Here is a 20863-nt window from a genome sequence, read left to right on the forward strand (position 1 = left end):
ATTTAACTACAACTTTTTATTTTATTTTCTTGCTCTTATGTAGAGCTTGACCTTGGGAAAATTGATCTCTGTTCTTTTTGACTATTTTTATTCAGCACCTGTCAGTATGTTCGCATATAGCTCTTTTCTCCCAAATTTATTTTTGTTTGCTTTAATAATGTTATAAGTTTCATTGAGTTATTCTTTATTTATCGAATCTACCTTTACCACATAATCATATTGAATACTGCAGAAATTTCATCCTGTTGGTTTTATGATTTTGTTTATTCTAGCTTAAGATGTAATTTTGCAATGAATTTATGATCTGAATTGCAGTCACCTAGTCTTGTTTTATTGGTTATAGAATGTAGAACCATTCAATTTCAGTGTTATTTATATGGTAGTGTCTATGTCCAGATGTCTTTGAGATTGTTAAGAGGATTCATTTGTTATAACCATTGAATTTTCTTGGCATAAATATATTAGTCTGTCTCCTGCTTTGGTTCAGAATCAAGGGCAAATATTCCTATTATTCCAGATGCTATATTACTTTCAACTTTAACATTTCAGTCACTTACAAATAGTATACCTTTTTCGTTATTCTGTCAACAGGGTATTTCAAGTCATCATAAAAGTGTTGTACTTCCTCTGAATTTCTGGTATACATTTGTATCATAGTATTGATTTGTTTGCTTTGAACTTGAACTGAAATCATTATATCATATTTTTATTTGCATCTTCATCTTTTGCTTAGAATGATGACTATTTCATTTATTCTATGATCTTGTCCTCAGCATATCTTAATATTCTTCTCATAGTAACACATTTTGATAATTTTGAATGTTTTGTTGTTCATTGATACATCTATGTTCCATCTTGATTTCCTCTTAACAATACAATTATCTTGGTTTACGATTTTGACATTTTGTATATGGATTATATACATATCCTGCAGCATCAAACTTTTATTTTAATTCTGGGCATATTTGTACTGGATATACAAATATGTACTTACACTTACTTTCCATTCTTTCTCAGTAGCTTTTGGGATATCTTCAATATGAGGCTAATCCTACAGTATCATATTGATCTTTTTCTGGTTATGAATGTTCATTTTGCTTTCATAGTAGAATAATGGAATAAGTTGCTATTTAGTGGAATAAATTGCTATTTTCTAATGAACATTAGGTGATAAATTATATATTATCTCCATGCCAGTGGTGTGCCGCTGGTGGTACGCCCCGGTACAGGCGTACCGGAGTCTGCCGGGAGCACTGGGTACCGTTCCGGTATGGTGCTCTGGAGGGCCCACCCGCCCGCCCCTGCTCCTTACCTGTCTTTAAAGTCTTCGGCGCTTCCATGCACGGTGTCTACAGTGCCTGCGCGACGTTCCGTTCATGTGAAGGATGCTGGGCTCCGTTGCAACTGTAGCGGTTGCAGAGGGATCTGGAACCCACCACTGCTCCATGCCATTCATATACTTCCAAAGGTATATTTCATATTGTTGCAAGCCCCCCTCACCAATACAAGGTGATGGTCAATGATAAGGCTTAAATATACCGATTGAAATAAGTAAGATTTTTATATTAATTTTAATACATCTGATCTGGGCTAGACTCAATCCAATGTACTTTTTCTCAAGAAATATGGATTAAAATATATCCTTATGAACATCTTTTAACCACAACATGCTTGAATACAAGCCCAAGTGTCACTCACCAAAAAAATAAATAAAAATACTTGCATACATTAATATAAAGTAGCCCCCTTTCTAGAAACATAAATAATAGTAAAATGTTTATATTCTTTATATCTAATTTGGATCATTATCATGGCATTCCTTTTTTCTAAAAGCTCTTTGGTTTTGACCATACATTTTGTAGAGCAGAGAAGTGTGTGAACACATGAAATTATAACTGAAAGGGTGAGTTTTTAGTGGAAAATATATAATATTTAAAAAGTTATTATCCATTTCATTTCAATATTAAGGTTAAAGACTGAGTTTTTAGTTTTCAAATAGTAAATAAATAAAAATGATGTGCACTACAAAATAATGTCATTTTTTAAAAAAGATATTATCATTCATTAAACAGAATGTAGTTTTGTGAATTTCTAGTAGACAAATTAAACTGGCAAACAGACAATCAGATTTAGACAGCACTAATTTTTCTGGACTCCTCAATGCTTTATCAATGACCACATCATCTTTGGATTTTTTTTTAATGGGATTATGTTCTGCTGTAAAGGCTTCATCTGTGACTAGATGTATTCATCATGCTATCTCAAAACTAAACCATTATATTATGCAATGGGAACACATCTTTGAAGATAGTTTGGAAATTAAACCAAAATGAATATAGATGATTATATCACCTGATTGTTTAAAAAAATCCTAAATAGTAAACCTATGCAATGGTTTAGATTTGACGGCTGCAAACAGCTGCCATACGTACATAGTAACAGATGTGCCTGCTTTTAAGAAGTATATTTATTTAAATGGGCAGCCTAACTCTTATATGACTCTTTGGCAGCTTACAGCTAAAAAAGCCCCCAGCATATAAAATAAATGCAAGAGACCAGAAGAGCAAAAAAGAAAGACAAACTGAAACACATCATACCAATTCCAAATGGGATGTAAAAGAGTTGCAGATAGGTGCTATCAACAAAGGACAATATTTGTAGCTCAGGGTTGAAATGTGCACTGATAATATTACCTAGTTAGGATAATAAAATTTCTGCAAGAAAACAACCAAGTGTTCTGACTTAGGCTTCCTGATACAGTAAAAAGCACACACTTAGTCCCAAAAATCCTCTTTTTATTTCAAAGGCTGTAAATTATTTTCATTCACAGCCCTTAATGAGTCCCAAATAGTTGTAAAGAGTACTACAGGAGGCTGCCAAAGTCTTTTGGGATAAGGCTCATATGCCTTTGCTCCTCCTTTATATCCAATGGGAGAGGCCAATTACCCCCAAGCCTTACTCCTGAGTCGTCCCTTCTGTCTTAACTGTTCTTGTCTTCTGGAAGCTCTGTGCATGCACACACTGGGAACAGGGGAAGCATGTTTCTCTGCCTCACTGCTGTCCAACTCTGGAGACTCCCAGATGACCCTGGCCCCCTCTCTGCCTCCGATGCAGAGCCCTCATCCAAGTCTTCCCCAGACTCCAGGACAGGACCATCTTCCTCCCCAACCTCCTTGCTGTCCGACTCTTCTGCCAGTGTTGTGGTATGCCGCAGGCCGCTAGCAGACCACAACACCAAGCTCAGAGAGCACCAATGACCCTCAGATAGATGGTATATTCCCATATATTCCAAAGCATCATTTTGGAATTAAATACCAGCCTGGCAAAAAACTCAAAAATACTTTGAATCTATGTAGATCTATTTAATGATCTGTTTCTATTGCCCTCATATCTTCACTTGAATTCTTTGGGTAAGGCCTGATGCAACATAGGTAACATATAGCTTTCTACTGTAGAATTTTCTACTAAGAAACCCATATAATATGCTATTCGATTTCTGAAAAGGAGATGACTAAGGCATTATATGTTAAGGGATGGGAAAATTCAAATACATTCAAAATGACTATATGTCACAAATCAATTTTATTAATTTAAACGCAAAGTGAATGGAGGAAAGTTTCTGTACATAATGGTTGACACAACACACTGTTTGTACAACAAGGGCCAAACATACTTTTAGTCAGCATACAGACTAATCCCCTCCCCCAAAAAGGGAGCAGTGGCAGGAAAAAAAAACCTTATTTTGCCTAAAACAAAAACCAGCTTCGCAATTAAAAGACTTACATGTCTGTTTAACCACAGACTTTAAGTAGTCCTAGCATTGGCTTATTTTTGGTAGATCAAGTTACTGAAGATGAAGGGCTATATTTACAATCAAATAGTTTGAAATAAGCCACAAAATAACGTAAACTTCAGCAGCAATATGCATCCCCCACAAAAAGAAGAGTTGCCCCAATAAGGCTATGTGAAGTTTTGATTCAAATTGAGGGCGAATCATCAGGTGCTTCTTTGGATTTATTCAACTAAACCTACCGATTATGAATGTGAATTGAATTTTTAAATCAAATTACAAGTTCAGGTTGGATCTTCGCTGAATCACATATACATATTGCCTAATAGCTACTTTTGCTACTAGCTGGCTTAAAAGCTTGTTTATTCCACAAAAATAAAAATCTAGAAAGTGGTAAAATATAAGTAAAATATGTATTTCTAGGTAAGCCAGCTGTGCCTAGTATCAAAACTTAGGCCAAGAATTTATACTCATGCATAGATTCAGGCAGGTTTTGGTGTAAAAAAGACTTTGTTTAGCCATGGTTATAAACATGGATGCTTACAGGATATTACTTATACTTTCTCAACCTATGCCAATTCTTCCTTCCCTTTTATTAACAGTTAAGAATCCTGATTAAATATGATTTAAGCCTGAATAAAAAACACACCGGTGTTGGTATAATATAGTAGGAAATAATTTTTTGAGGAAGATACAAGATGCATTTGTTATTAACTCTGGCCAAGAAAGCCACACTGGTTTATATAGGTCAGCTCAAAATAAAACTGTCAGGATTGTTGCAGGTTAGTAAGAAAGGGTAGAATTAATTAAACAACTACAAACAATAAAACAAAATTGGCAATAACAATTTTACTGTGTCCATTGCCAGCAATGGACCAATACAAAAATCTGATTGTTAGGTTGAAACGGTCAAAATTAAGGATCTACCAGACATTTGCAATTCTTAATGTCATTTCAAAGTATGGGTTTACAAACAAAATAATTTCAAAATGCTTGTAGGTTTTATGCATTTTAATGCTTAAAGAAATATGCATTGCCATTTTTCCAATCTATGCTATAGCTTCTTATTTTAAGTAAACATCATGTGGTTAGGGACATAATTTGCTCTCATGTAGAGTTAGAAAAGATTTGGGATTTCTGTTTCTGAATTACCCATATTAAAAATCTTAACTCCTACTGTGCCTGGCCTTTTCTATAACAGGTATTAATGAGACTTAGACTGCAATCATTGACATGCTTACTTTCGAATTAAGCTCACTGAATTTGATACTGGCAAGACATATAGAAAATGGTTGTTAAAGTATGTGAATTTTTTTTTTGCAACAAACTGGTTATTTTAAAAAAAGCAAAACTAATTTTCATACCCAGTATGCATTGACTGAATCCCCAAAAGCATTCCCTGTTTTATTTTAAGATAGGATGGTACATCTCATGTTTAGGTTTTGAGTGCAAAAACATATTTTTTACTTTATTACATCATGATACATTACACAAGGTTATCTTTTTAAAAAGTTCTCTATATTTCTGACAAAAAGAATAGATTCCACATTCAATATTTGCACGAGAAGACAATGACTTGAATGCAAATATTTTTTCATTGGCATAATTCCAGTAATATTGCTCCTGAAAGTAAAAATAGAAGTAGGGAGAGGCAATTTTTGTCACTATCTCATTTCTCCTAAAATCCTGTTCTGGAAACATATCCCATTTCTTTGCAACATATTTCTGCGAATTCCTGGGAGAAAAATAATCAATAAAATTGATTTTATCCATTAGGAAGAGTCTTCTATTGTATCAACATTCTTCCATGGACAGGAGTTGTTCAATTTATGATTCAAACCAGTTAAATAAAGAAACAGAACACTGTGCTCAGTTTGCAAGCAGTACTAATACATACGCTTCATATCAGTTAGGAATACATGTTCATGTGTAAACTGCTACTTTTCTTGGCAAAGTACACATAAACAATGCCAAATCAGGCTTCCATATGTACTTTAACAGAAAAGTGACAATTTAACTATGCAATTTTTTCTCATCTGATTTGAATGAAGTATATTTTACACTTGAACTTATACATTCAAGTACAAAGTGTAAATGAGAGGATAGCCTATTATAGGCAAGGTAAAATTAGGGAGTTGATACTGTGATATAATAGATTTGCAAAGAAAAAAAAACCAGAAGAATGAATTAAAAGTAATTCCTCATTGACACTTGACAACCATGGTTTTGGTCTTGACAAACTGATCTTAAAAATTTCAATTTACACATTATACACAATTCTTTTATAAGGCACAGCACAATAGTTTGTGCACATACTGCCTCATTCTTCACCAAAAATCCATTACTACTATTCAATAATATTTGCCTAAACAATATGTAAAACATTGTCCATTGGAAATTTACACAAAAACATTCTTCCTATACACGATTGTCTCAGTGATGTACTTATTTGCTTAAATTAGAAATACTTCTACTTTGCAATGTGCTAAAACCAAAATCTTTTTTGTGAGCAGAAGGCAATGACAAGTTATAGCCTTCCCACATATTGTACATATCCACATTTAAATGATGTCAAAACAGAATCTGTTCATAAATAAGTAAAGATTTACAGAGTACCCTGGATCTGAGGAAAAAGCAAGAAAAAAAAGTAAACCTTTAAAAATGTGTCCATTTTTTTTTAAATTTCAGTCTTAGTTGTGCAATCAGGTTTGCTGTTTTTAAGATGTGTTCATACCACACTGGAGATTCTAGAAATCACAAAGCACTTCTCAGTTTCTTCACAGGTATGAACATTTAAATGTAGTGAAGGTGGTAAGAAGACATTGCTAAAACATTCTCATCATGGCTTGTTCTCATTGGATTCACAGTACTAGAATGAACAGCTGTTTCTGAAGAAAAAGATGCGTTCCTCCATTTATTGAAAGGGCAAGGGTTAAGACCATCTGCAGCTGCACATCAACATGATGAAATCACAAAATTCTGTAGGCCAGTGCTGAAACAAGACTCAGGAACACCGTCCACGGATGTGAGGGAGGTTCCGAAGTTACAAAGTGCTACTATAAGTACTCCAGTTCCAAGGCATGATGAAGGGCCATAAGGTCAGAGTGACTTGAGATCCTCCAGAATGGCATGGCATGCTGTGAGCAATATAAACACATTATAGGGAGACAATGTTACATGTTGTTTTATTAGCACAGTAGTATTTAGCTATTCTATATTGCAAACCAAGTCAACAAGAATGCAAGAACACTGTCAAAATTCATCAACCCCATAAGAAAATCATACTTAAATGTAAGCAAAAAAAAAAAACCCATATAAAGGCAGACCACATTGAAAGAAAGTATGTTAAATGAACGCAAATCAACTGTGTTAAAGACCTGTCTATTTTAGTTTTTTTGCAAGTATTATTGCAAATATACCTTGAAATAGATTCTATTCAGGATAATGCTTTCCATTAAGAATTCTAACTTTTCACAAACAAAGTTGCTGGAGTCACGTGCCCTATGGCCAATACCCAGAAGCTGTAATGTCTAAAGCCATCATTTTATTCTCTAACCTAGTAACATTTGAAAAAATAATAATTATGTATTTACTCTGAAGTGTGAAATGCAATGAAGTACTCCATTAATGCAAAGTCATTATAGAATAATAATTTACTCTGTATCTATGGGGATTCTCATTCAGAACTGAAGAAGCTTCTTGGATGAGAAAGAAAACATCTTCAAGGAAAAATAAGAAAGTCTAATTGCCTTTAAAAAAACACCTTTGAGACAATTTGGTATGTACTTCATTATGTATTCAAATTCAGGCAGAATATTCTGAGATTCTTTTGTGAAGTGACTCTAAGTCAGGCCTAGCATATCTCATGTTTCAGAACACAGCAATCTCAAAATAAAACAAAGTGCAAAATAAAATAATATTCATAGTTGGAATCCAAAGAATAAATTACTAATTGCTGCTATTTACAGTATGTACATGGATTGCCAAATGTCCTTTTAAGCCACAACACTTTATACTCCATTTAAATTCCACTCCAGAAGTTTCCATAACCATCATGACCAACCATAAAACGGCAACAGGTTAAAATAAGACAGGACAAATAGCCTTTATTCTTCATTTGGAAATCCATGTGCATCCCCAGAATCTTAGCAAAGGATTCATAAAATCCCATAAAATCCCTAATATGCAGCTTAGTTTCTTTATCTGAACTACTAACTTCTTAGACTGCATTTTTAAAAAATCCTCATCAATCTGTATGTCAATAGTTGAATTTGAGAAACAGTTTGGAAACTCTTTTTCACACTAGTCAAGTAGACCGGTTTGATAGGGTTTGGGGAGACAGGGTTAGGGGAGACAAACAAAATAAAGAGAAACAGTCTAAAATGATTAATTTGGTTACATATTTGTTGGAATGATTAATGTTCATTACCAAACATTTTCTTTCAGCCTTTCTGTTGACAAATAAGTAGTCTAAGTAAAAATCCTATAATTTCATTGTTTAACTTAATGCTTTCATATTGGCATTGATAATGTTGACCTTCCAACAAGAAAATTCAATATACAAGAAAGTATGAATATAAAATGTAAACTTATTTGTAAATTGTTAAGTCTCGAATGAGGAGACTGAGACGGGTTTAAGGCAACTGTGTTTATTGCAACAAGCACTGACAGGAACAACAAAACTAGTCGTCTGACAGCTATTTATACCAGGAGCTGTCAGACGACGAACCAATAGGAATAAAGTATTTCTCCCGCCGGCTGGCCGGTGCGCCTGGGCCAATCAGAGGAGCCCTATTCTCGGCTGCCCTCTGCTGGCCAGGCTCACCGGTACACAACACCCCTTTCCCCTGGATTGCGCAGGCGTACTCGTCTAAGTACGACGGACGCCTGCGCACGCGCTGGGAGCGTCTCAAAGAAGATGGCGCCTCGCCCGGGGGAGGTGGAGTGTCGGCTCCGCTCTTGTGGCGAACAGGCCTGGCAGCGTCCTGGATGGGTCTTCCTCCTGGCAATGCACCGACGGCCAATGGTAAGTGAGCCAGCGCACCGGGGGGGGCTGTGGCGAGGTCGGGGCTAGTGGTGTGTGGACGGTCGAGCCGGCAGGCGGCGTCGTTAGGGCCTGGTTGCTTTTCTGCAGGTGTGTTGTGTCCTGGTCCCTCTGGTCGCCGACGCAACTGGCTTATATGCCGCCGCCAATGTCTGCCATCATCGAGGAGGACCCTGTAAGAACAGGGCCCCGTGATGTCAGTCACTTTGCCAGGTAGCCACTTCGGCTCGCCGGTGTAGTTGCGAGCGAATACCCCCTCACCCACCAGAAAGGACCTGGGAGGGGAAGGAATGACAGGAAAAGAAGGGTGGTAGAGAGGGTGGAAACGGTCTAGCAGGGAACGAATACGGCGACCCAGCAATAGTTCTGCTGGGCTTTTGCCCGTGGCGGGGCAAGGGGTGGAGTGCTGGGAACGGAGGTAGGTGGAGATGCGGAGCGGCCAGGGAAGGGTGGCCATACGGGCCAGGGCTTCTTTAGCAGAGCGAACCGCTCGTTCGGCCAGGCCATTGGCCGCAGGGTGGTAGGGGGCAATCGGGGCATGTCGGATGCCCAGGGAGGCAAGGTAGGACTGGAATTCGGTAGAGGAAAATTGGGGACCGTTATCGGAAACGATAACGTCCGGAAGGCCATGGGTATTAAATAGGGAGTCAAGGATGCGGATAGTGGCCGAAGAGGTTGAGCTGGGCATAGGGAACAGCTCAACCCACTTCGACCAGGCATCCACCAGAAGGAAGAATAGGCGGCCCTCAATGGGCCCCATGAAGTCGACGTGGAGTCGGCTCCACGGGCCCATGGGGAGTTCCCACTCCCTAGGTGGGGAAGAAGGTGGCGCAGAGCGCACCTGCTGGCAAGGGGTGCAGCGTTGGACGTAGGCGGCGATGTCCGCATCCATGGACGGCCACCAGACATAGCCGCGGCCGAGGCTTTTCATCCTGACTATGCCAGGGTGGCCGTCATGGAGGCGAGACAGGACAGCTGGCCGCAGGGAAGAGGGAACAACCACGCGGTTTCCCCACAGGAGGCAATCCTGCATGATGGAAAGCTCCAGGCGGCGGCGGAAAAAAGGGGAGAGTAGGGGATCATTGGAGACTGCAGACCAGCCCCGGGAGACAGCGGTCATTGCACGGTGCAGGATGGGGTCAGTTCGGGAGGCCTGCGCGATGTCCAAAACGGACATCGGTAGGGAGAGATCGGCCAGAAGGTTAATAGAGTGGACAGGGGCTGGATCAGTGACAGGAAGAGGCAGAGGGCACCGGCTCAACGCGTCAGCGTGAGCAATGTGGCCGCCAGGCCGGTAGGACAATGTGTAGGAGTAGGACGATAGGAATTCTGCCCAACGGGACATGCGGGGGGATAGAATGGGGGGTGTGGGACGGTCCCCTGCAATAATGCCCAGTAGGGGCTTGTGATCGGTGATCAGGGAGAAGGGGCGGCCATATAAGTAGTAATGAAAACGTTTTACTCCCGCAACGGCAGCAAGAGCCTCCTTATCCAGCTGGCTGTAATTTCGCTCAGTTCTGGATAAGGTGCGGGAGTAAAAAGCTATGGGCGCTTCAGAGCCATCAGGGTACGAATGGCTAAGAACAGCCCCGACCCCAAAGGGGGAAGCGTCACAGGCCAGGGTTAGAGGTAAACGCTCGTCATACTGGGCAAGGACTGGTGGGGCAGTGAGTGAGCGCTTGACAGCCGCGAGCGCATGCGCTTCGCGGCTGGTCCAGACCCATGGGTTGGAAGAGTCTAGTAAACGGTGAAGGGGTTCGGCCAGGGAAGCTTTGTGGGGAATAAAAGAGGAATAGAAATTAAGGAGGCCAAGGAAGGCTTGGAGCTCCACTTTGTTGGAAGGAGTGGGGGCGGAGAGAATGGCTTCGACCTTGGATGGGTCAGGGTGGATGCCGTTGGCATCGATGAGGAAGCCGAGGAAGGTGACAGAGGGAACGCCGAGCTGGCATTTTGAAGGTTTGAGGTGCAAACCGGCGGAACGGAATTTTTGTAGGACCAGACGTAGGGTTTTGATGAGTTCTGATTGGTTGGGGGCGGCAATCAGAACATCATCAAAATAGGGGGTGACCCCGGGAATGCCATGGAGCAACCGCTCCATGAGTCCCTGGAAAATGCCGGGGGCCACGCTTACGCCAAACTGAAGGCGGCGACATTTGAAAGCGCCGCGGTGTGTGACGATTGTTTGCGCAAGCGCGGTCGACTCGTCGACAGGCAGTTGCTGGTACGCCTGCGCGAGGTCCAGTTTTGCGAATATGCGACCCTGGCCCAGAGTGTGCAGGACGTGCTGCACCACCGGCACAGGGTAGGGGTGTGATTGGAGGGCTTTGTTAAGTGTTGATTTGAAGTCCGCGCAGATCCTAATAGATCCGTCGGACTTCAAAGGCACGACTATGGGAGTCTCCCAGGGGGAGAAATCAACGGGTTCTAAAATGCCCTGGCCGATTAGTTTGTCCAGTTCGGCGTCGACTTTTGCTTTTAAAGCAAAGGGAAGTCGGCGGGCCTTCAAGCGGATTGGAGGAACTGACGGGTCGAGGTTGAGTGAGATAGGAGAGCCGGTATAGCAGCCTAAAGAGGGGGAGAAAACATCGGAGAAGTCGGAAAGGAGGGAGGAGATAGAGGGCGGGGTAACAGGAGGGAGGGGTGAAAGTGAGTTAACCCCAGCAATAGAAAGGCCGAGGGCCTTAAACCAGTCCAGTCCTAGAAGGGAAGCGAGGGGGTTTTTTACAATTAGCAAGGGAAGCTTAGCCTTGCGAGAACCCAAAGAGACGTTAAAGGGTCGGCAGCCCAATAGGTCTATGACATTTCCCTGATAGTCGCGTAAGCGGCAATCAGGGGGTTGTAGATGGTGGAGTTTAACCCAAGGCAGTAAGGAGTTAAGGGTGGCCCATGACATAACGGATCGGGCCGACCCTGTGTCCACTTCCATAGGGCAGGGCACCCCCTCAATGGAGATTAGGAGGTGCAGCTTACCTCGGCCCTCCAAAGTTGAGGAGGCCGAGTCTACAAGCCATTCAGGGTAGGCTTCAGCTGGGTCCCCCACGGAGAGGGAGTGCTGACGTCGGGAAGACATAGAAGGTTGCTGACGTCGGGAAGACATAGAAGGTTGCTGACGGGCCGGAGAAGGTTGCGGCAGAGGGTTGCGGCGGTTCTGTTGGCCGGAACGGCAAACTGCAGCGAGGTGGCCTTTTCTGCCGCATTGGTGGCAAAGGGCTTGCCGGAACCTGCACTGGGAGCGTTGGTGGCGGCCGCCACAACTGAGGCACTGACGTCCATCCCGGGTGGAGAGGGTTTGAAGGCGATCGGCAGTTTGGTCTACCTCAGCATGAAAGGTAGAAGCGGTAGATGGAGCGTAGGCAGAAGAAGGTGCCGCGTAGGGAGATGGCGGCAAGTAAGCGGCATGCGGGTGCTGACTGAGGTGGCTGAAATCCGGTGTGGATTGATCAGCCATTTCATAAGCCCTGGCATCATCTACCGCAATCTTTAGAGTTAACTCAGGGCGAGCTAGGATGCGGCGATGGAGTTTTATGTCTCGTAGCCCATAGATAAATTGTTCAAGCAGCGCGTCTTCCAAGTCACTAAATTCACAGAGACTTGCCTCAGCGCGGAGAGCGGCCACGTACTGGGCAATGGTTTGGCCCTCCTTTTGAATGCACCGGCGGAAATATTGCCGCCGGGCAAAACGAGACGGGGCGGGCTCGTAGTGTTGCTTGAGGCGAGCCAGGAGTTCGTCCCAGGGCAGCGAATTGGCAGGATCGGGAGCAGCGAGAGCCCTCGCAGTGGCGAACATCTCCCTCCCGCAGTAGTTCAGGAAGATTCCGCGCTTTCGTTCCTGGGTGAGGCTGACGAGATCGTGTGCTACGAGGAAGCAGTCGAACCTCTCGAGGAACGCTTCCCAAGCCTCAGCCTCTGGCCGGAACGGCGAAAAGGCAGCATTTGAAGCCATTTGCGGCACTGCGTAGGGTTCCACGTCGCCCACCTTCGTCGCCAGTGTTAAGTCTCGAATGAGGAGACTGAGACGGGTTTAAGGCAACTGTGTTTATTGCAACAAGCACTGACAGGAACAACAAAACTAGTCGTCTGACAGCTATTTATACCAGGAGCTGTCAGACGACGAACCAATAGGAATAAAGTATTTCTCCCGCCGGCTGGCCGGTGCGCCTGGGCCAATCAGAGGAGCCCTATTCTCGGCTGCCCTCTGCTGGCCAGGCTCACCGGTACACAACATAAATAATGCGAATACTGTCAATGACTGTACAGATATCCTCAACAAGTTCTTATACTTTTTTTCATTACAGATTTTGTTCAAGGAACTGTTTCTTTATATGGTATCAGCAAGAAAGTTGTTCAAAATAAGAACCATCACAACACGGGCTACAGCTTGGACAGACTTACAAGTATCTATAAATATTTTAATGTTATTAAGGTTACTACATTTTTAGCTACAGCAATTACTTTGAAAGGAAAATTAGGAATGAATGTAAAACAACTCTTCATCATACCCGTCAGCCCCATTAGCTAGACCAGGCCAATAAATGAACTCCATTGGAAGATCAGACATTAGCTACAATAATGGGAGCTTGCAGGTGCTGTTCCTCCTCCTCATCTCCAACGAATCAAAGCAGAACTTGTTAAGCTGCTTCTAAATTTTCTCTTATTTCTAAGACTTTAAAAGGGTTTTAACCCCCTTTGTTTAGGTAATAGTTTTTGCCTGATTTTCTATAGCGCTTCACACCTCCAGTATCGATAGCATACTGATCTTACATACTACAAGCTCAAACTGAAAAAACAACAACCCACCTTTATTTTCATGAATGAAAAATCTCAATGAGGCAATTTGGAAAGGCTCGGTAAATAACCAAGCATTACAATGAATATTGGTAATATTCAGAAGGAAATATTTTCTAGTATGGTAAGCATGTGCATATACATACACACATACACACACACACACACACACACACACACACCATGTTTTCCCAAAATAAGACCTCCCCAGATAATAGGCCCAATTGGGGTTTTGACTGCAGGCACTAAAATAAGCCCTCCCCTGAAAATAAGCCCTCCCCTGAAAATATTGCAACATAGCAGCAGCCATGAGGTGACCACACTTGCCACCTCCTGCACCTCAAAAATAATAAGACCACCTCAAAAATAAGGCCAAGTGCTTATTTTAGGAGGGAAAAAAAAAGAAAATAAGACCCTGTCTTATTTTCAAAGAAACACGGTACACACACAGACATGTGTATGTATATGTATAAATTTCATACATCATGATCCTTATCTGCATCAGTTATCCTGAGAATTAGTCCAGATAGTTTTTCTCAATTATTGTTACATGGACAAATATTTTAATTATCCAACTGCCATATATCAGCCTTGCATACAATACTGATTCTGAATACCATTCATCTATTCTCCAATACAGAATATTCTAGGCTCTAAGCCATAATATTTTAACACCATACTTGAATTAGTTTATTGGCAGCAGAGATGACTAGACGCATCCAGTTGAAGAGCAGCTGGCAAGATAGCAGCTTGTTTTTTTGACTGTCAGCTGGTAGGCAGGGTGGAACTCTGACTTGGCCACTTGAGACAAATAGCAACTGAGATTGAATAAAATTAGTTTGTGTGGTATGTAAGAGTACCTAACTTAAATCCTTTTATTTTAGTTTCTGTTCTGACTATTCATACAGCAACGGAAGGAACATTTGCAATCTTTGGTTATATAACACCACCCATGTGCTGTACATATGTTATAAAGAGTTTTGCCCTGGCTCCAGTTCACATCTTCCTGCAATTTCATCCACAAGGCCGAAGGAATAGAGAAGGTACATTTGCTATGATGGGCAAAGAGCCAGCACAGTTTGTTCCTTTCCCCAAAAGATCAGGCTGAACGGGAGGAAAATCTCCCTGCTGGCAGCATTGGCAGAAAGAGATCCACAGGGTTTCCTTTATTATTCTGGCTTCAGGAAAAACCACAATTGAGACCTTTACGTTGAAGGCATATAAATATAGTCACAGACAGCTTGAAAAGCAGTGTTTTTGAGGCGAGGTAAGCATCTGAATGGTCACAGACTCAGGAGGATGTTTTTCTTAGGCATGAATACATATGAATTCATTGTTGATATAATCCCATTTAATTCACTGTTGTTTTGCCAGGCGAAAATGTGGCTGCTGCCTTGTGTCCTAGGCTGGAAAGTCCTTCCGGCAACAAAGAACACATGAAAGCAATGTTTCCTGAGGATGGTTCATATCCATTTATTTATTGCACAAGCATAGTAGCTTTATTAGCTTACAATCCTACATTCAGTTATATGAGAAAAATATAAATTTAGGAGAAAACAAAATCAGGATTTGCACCGTAAGTTGTACTTTGCATTTAGAAAACTGCATATGAAATGTTGGCACAAATTTAAGTGCACAATTCTTTTACCAAGTGCAGTATACTTTTCAATTATCACAACACAAAATAAATAATGTTTAGATTAAATATAGAAACAGATTGCGAGATAAATATTTGCAATGGAAAGACCTTGGGGGATCAGACAAAAAGACACTGCCAAGGAATGGTCAGATAAGAGACAGCATAGCCTACAGATGGATAGTGGGTAAAGCAAGAGGTTCAGAAGAGACCCTCCCAGTTTCTCAGGTGTTAAAGGAGATGGACAGGTGGGGATTGTATTTTCAGACTTGCAAAATTCTGTTACTATAGCATTACAATAAAGTAGAATTATCTTATTTAATTGTGAGTCTTATCTGGCTTACTCCATCAGGCCAACATCAATCTTGCTGGACTGAAAGTATAATCCCCCCACACCTTTGCCCAAGGTCTTTCCTGCATTTCATTACAATATTTGATTTAAAAATTTATCATTAAGACTTAAAATAATTTTATTTCCCACAGTTCTTCTCCAACGTTTTTCCTTAAACAGTAGCTATAACAGTTACAATACAAAGGCAAATATATCAAGTGTTGCTTTAAGAACTTACTTCTTTCTTCAACAAAGTTTTCCTAGTTAAAATTACCCAACCAAGTTCATCTAATGAGAACAAAAAACTAAGTATTTATTAAATACTTAGTCACAGATAGAAAACAGCATGGGAATGCATTTAAGAAATAGAAGTGCTAGACCACGGAGAGTTGCAAGCTATGGAAAGAATTTAAAGCCTGCAATGACTCAATATTTTAACTGTTCTAAGTTTGAAAGAAAGCCTGTAATGACTCAATATTTTGACTGTTCTAAGCTTGAAAGAAAGCATGTATGTTCTTTATTATAACAAATATTTTCTTTCAAATGGCATTTTTTAAATTGTGGGAGCAACATGGATTTTAGTAGGGCTCTCATTCCAAGTCTTTTGAATACAACCAACCAAGTGTGCCACTATGGGCTGTCCTTCATGTAATTACGGGGCTTATAGCTACAGTAATAATCAGCACTTGGAATTGCATCTGGAAGCAAACATTGCAGTTTGGAGAATAGAAGTGTGCCATATCTACATGTTCTAGACCAGCTGAAGCTTCTAAGTAGTTTTCAAGGGTAGCATTTTGAAGTAGTTGAGTATGACTAGGACATGAATGATTATCTAAGGAACCACCTAGTACAGGAAAGGCACAGTTGGTGCATAGAGGTTGCTCAGTAAAGGCTACCTGGCTGTAGTTGCCACTTGCTTTTTAAGCAGAAGTTGTGAGCCCAATGGGACCTCCATCCAAGGATATGGATGGAAAGTCCTCAGATCCAGGGGCCCTAATATCTACAGCCCAATATCAATGTTGGTAGGATTGAGTTAGAACCAATTTATTCCCACATTCAGGTCCACTCAGCGATCAGGCCCTGGGACAAGTCTTGAGTTTCCTCACTTAGCCAACCTGAGGTATAATTAGGTATCAGCTGGTACAGCTGGTATATTGATGGTACAGCATCTGCTACTTCTGGGCAAAGACAAAACCACTGCTTGCACTTTGATTTCAAAAAATCAGTTATGCAATTTCAAAAGTCTGTTTTGAAAAAATTAAAGTTGATTTCAGTAAATACCATGCATGAAGGCAGGGATTACAAGAATACAGGTTGTGTATTGTAAATGTAAACAGAAAATCTAATATTATTAATGATTGCCTTGGTACATGTCTCTATTCTTTGAATGATATTATGCTCTATTGTAGTTGAATTTAAGGATGATTTAAAATTTAATTGAAGTTTTTGCTGGTTTTACACTGATTTGTTGAACTTTGCTATATAGATACTGACTTTGCTCTTGTGTTCTGATCCTCTTGAGCTTCATGAGCACTACTATAAAGTTAAAGTTATAAAGTGAGTAGAACATTAATATTAGAATTTTTGAAGCTGTAATATGCAAACTGCACAAAAGGTGCTGCATATATTTTGCATGTAACTATGCAGGCTGCAAAATCAAATGTGTTGTTTGAACTTGCACACATGAATATGTACATGTATGAGGTGGTAATCTAAACCGACTGCTATCTGCTATCCAAGCTACATTATAAAAGAGCTAAAAAAATGTTTCTCATTTTGTTTAAATGTTTAATAAAGAAGCTTTTTCTCCCTCAATATCTTCTGGTCCAGGCATCAGCCTTTATGATTGCTTTTCAGGAAAATTAGAGAGAAAGTATTAGTGAAGTCAAATATGTATATTACCAGAGATAGCTTGGTCCTAAGAGAGAATGAAAATTGTTCAGTGCAGTGTGACTAAAAGATCATTATTTTCAAAGGAGCGAAGAATAATAGACTGCATACTAGTTCACCACTACAAATGCATAGTCCTTGGAACAAGGCTGAAGCCACCTGTACATGATCTTGAGGTTGATTATTAACATAAAATTTTATGTTATTTGTTGAACTATAATTAGTTCACAAGTTCTGAGTGTTTTTTTAAATGCACAACTTAGAAGACCTTGGCCACTAAGTGGCTAAAATATTATTTGAGGCAACATATTAATTTGGCAGGGGAGGGGTGGAGCTGGTAATTTATTTTAAAATCTTTGGAGAAGTGACTTTATTTTCTATTTTTAGCTTGTAAGTGTAAAACATTTTTATTTTGTTAACAAGGTTTGTTTATTTACTAGATTTATGATTTGAAGAAACTTAAAATCAATAATTATGGATAAAAGTGTAAGCTATACTGAGCACCATAGGGTCTACTTCTGAGGAATATACATAGCAACATTCTCTGATTTGATAGCTTCCAGATATCTTGGACTGTTCTTCCCATCAGCCCCAGTCACTATGGTCATGCTTGCGGGGAGACACCGAAGACTTTAATTAAAATAAAGTATAATTTATTTGATTAAATTATAATTTTTTTAAAAAAATGTGTCATTACCTTCTTTGATCCTTGTTCTTCCTCCACACCATCTCCTATGACAACGTAAACTACTTTTCTTCCAAATCTTTGAATTATGCGCTCAAAACAGCTTTCTTTTCCTGGAAAAGTCAAGCATATCATCAAGTCTCAATCTGAGAAAGAGTAGTGTAGTTTATTTCAGTTTAGGAAGCAGTAAGATGGGTGGTCACATTTGCTTTCTAGTATAAAATAATTATTCCTGAACTCCTGTACGTAGTAGATAAAATTAATTTAACTTGATGCTAACATCATTAAATTATAAACAAGCAATTGAAATAAATGTTCAAATAACAAAACCACAGATAATAAATGAAAGCATAACAAACCATTTAATGATCCAGATCAGAATTATAAATAACAATTAGTTCTAAATAATTATATGACCTGTTTTAACTGCTCAATGACATTTTGGATTTGGAATTTGAAAAGTATGAACTTGAAAATGCATAACAGATTCTGTTCATTGTAAACTCTCACCTATTTTTGTTGCACTGTAAATATTTTCTATTGGAAATACCACACCTAAACCATACAGCAAGACTTTGGCAAGAGCTGGGATAAGCTGAGTAGTCGTTACTAAAATATTGACACAATTTGTCCTAGAAGAATATAAAGAAGTATGTTATAATAATCAAATAAATACTGAAACACCATAAGCAAATTATTAGTTGCATTTAAAAACCTTAATTTACTCTGCAATTAAGACTAGAAAGGGTTCATCGATGGAGAAATGATATTCATATGGAATCCAATATACAGTAACTACAAATTCTCTGGTGTCTGCTCTTTTTCTGGCTTTTGGTTCTTAAGAAGACTGATACTAAGAGGTACCAATTTCGTTGTATTTAAGTACAATGACAATAAAGATTATACTTATCAGACCATCAGTGATACGATATTTAAAGGTAGGGATTGTTCTCAAGAATTGATGGAGAATATTTAGTCCCTATAGTATTAATGCAGATTCTATGTTTATTATACCATTGCTGCCCTCTCTCAAAAAATACCATAAGAAGGTTTATTCTGCTTCAATAAATTTCCCATAATGTCCCAGGAAAGAGACTCATTTGGTGATGCTGGTAAACTGCATGAATTTAGTTGGAGTGCTGGTATTCCTGCTAGCTAGTCTGGAAATGCCATTTTTCATAGCACAGAAACACTGTGTCCCAAGAGTGAACATTTTGTAGTTGGTTGTACACAGCACAAGTTAGACATTTGTGGAATGCGGGTGTAGTGCTACCTGGGAACCGGGAAACTGTGGATCAGACTGGGAAGGGACTATGTGACTGAGCAGAGTCGTAAAAGTGGAGTCATACATTCCTTATGCAAAAAGAGGAAGAAAAGGACAAGCACCATTTATGAAGAAAGAGTGCATATGTCTACATGCCAACTACCTACTGTGAATCTCTGGAATTTGAATTCCAACAAATTCCATTAATGGAAGAATAGACTGGTGGAAGGAAAGCTTGAAAGTCTGCATACATTCCTAGCTTGTCCCTTTTTAAAAAAATATATATAGGGCTTATTAGAAAAGCTTATTAGAACACAAAAAGCTCCTCTTGCTAGAAGAGGAGCTTTTTGTGTTCTAATAAGCTTTTTGTGTCATACAGATCCTTTGAAAAAAGGATACAAACTTTACTGGATTGCTTGATAGGATATAATATAACAACAGCAGAGAAATCTTGTCCTTATGCTCCATGTTTCAAATGCTTGGAAATTAGCACTCATGTTTTCCTTTCTCATGTTTCAAATGCATGGAAAGTAGCACTCATATTTTACTCTTTTTTGTCCCTTGAAGAAAGCTGGATTCTTTGTAAAGCAATGGTGTTTTTCTGACATTGTGTAATTACAGTTAAGAATTATTCTGTATCTTATATTATAGAACTATAAGACAGAAACTAAACAGTTATAGGATGCAGTGCAATTGAAAGTGTGAAGATTTATGAAAGAGTGAAGATTTATGAAATGTATGGATGAAAAGATAGTAATTGGCCAAATAGGGCTATTACTGTGAGGTAAAACTGTTGTATGTGGGAAGGGCTCTGTATACTTTCTTGACTTTGCTGGAAAGACAAGCTATGAACCCAAAATACATTTAATAAATGAAAGTTAAATTTTATTGCTATCTAGCCTGGGATATGTAGAAATAATTCAATATAATCAATTAAATGATTCTATATAATCAATTAACTCTGCCATCACTATCAACTAATCTACTACAGCATGATGCAATAGGGGCAAAATATGAAACAATTCATGTCCACTTTTATAACAACACTGCACATCAATTCATCAAATTTTAAAATGCCATATTTTAGAAAGCTATAATTTTCATTAAACCAGCTATTCCTAGAAGTGCATAATGTGTTAATTGTAACTTACAGAATTGTGAAATGTATGTTTATATCTCCAGTTAGTTTGCATTACTACCTATGTGAAATTTACTTACCTAGAGTGAATTAGTGTGAGTGCTTTCAGTGCAAGTGTTAACCACGAATCCGTAAGGGCTTCAATTTCTGCTCTAAGCTGCAACCAAGCTTCCCTCTTTGCTGGGCCCAGAAGACCTGCCAGGGGATGAGTGAGGGAGAACAAGCACTGTAGCATTTACATGTCAACTATAATCCCTTACCATGTTTTACGGTTCTATAGAATTTACAGCTGTTAAATAG

General features: G+C 39.6%; 1 protein-coding gene across 1 annotated transcript in view; it reads right to left on the reverse strand.

Moving 5' to 3' along the window:
• Positions 1-3563: 3563 nt before the first annotated feature.
• The window catches only part of EYA1 (EYA transcriptional coactivator and phosphatase 1), an 87826-nt gene continuing 70526 nt past the window's right edge, over positions 3564-20863 (reverse strand). Inside the window, exons 16-19 of the mRNA XM_081950555.1 lie at positions 20644-20758; positions 18672-18793; positions 18174-18274; positions 3564-6927 (exon numbers count right to left, since the gene is read on the reverse strand). Of these exons, the coding sequence (XP_081806681.1) occupies positions 6847-6927; positions 18174-18274; positions 18672-18793; positions 20644-20758 (419 nt within the window). The 3' untranslated portion in view covers positions 3564-6846. The remainder of the gene's footprint in view (positions 6928-18173; positions 18275-18671; positions 18794-20643; positions 20759-20863) is intronic.

The sequence above is a fragment of the Natrix helvetica genome (genome assembly GCF_964273705.1).
Source record: "Natrix helvetica genome assembly, chromosome: 4".
NCBI classification, from domain to species: domain Eukaryota; kingdom Metazoa; phylum Chordata; class Lepidosauria; order Squamata; family Natricidae; genus Natrix; species Natrix helvetica.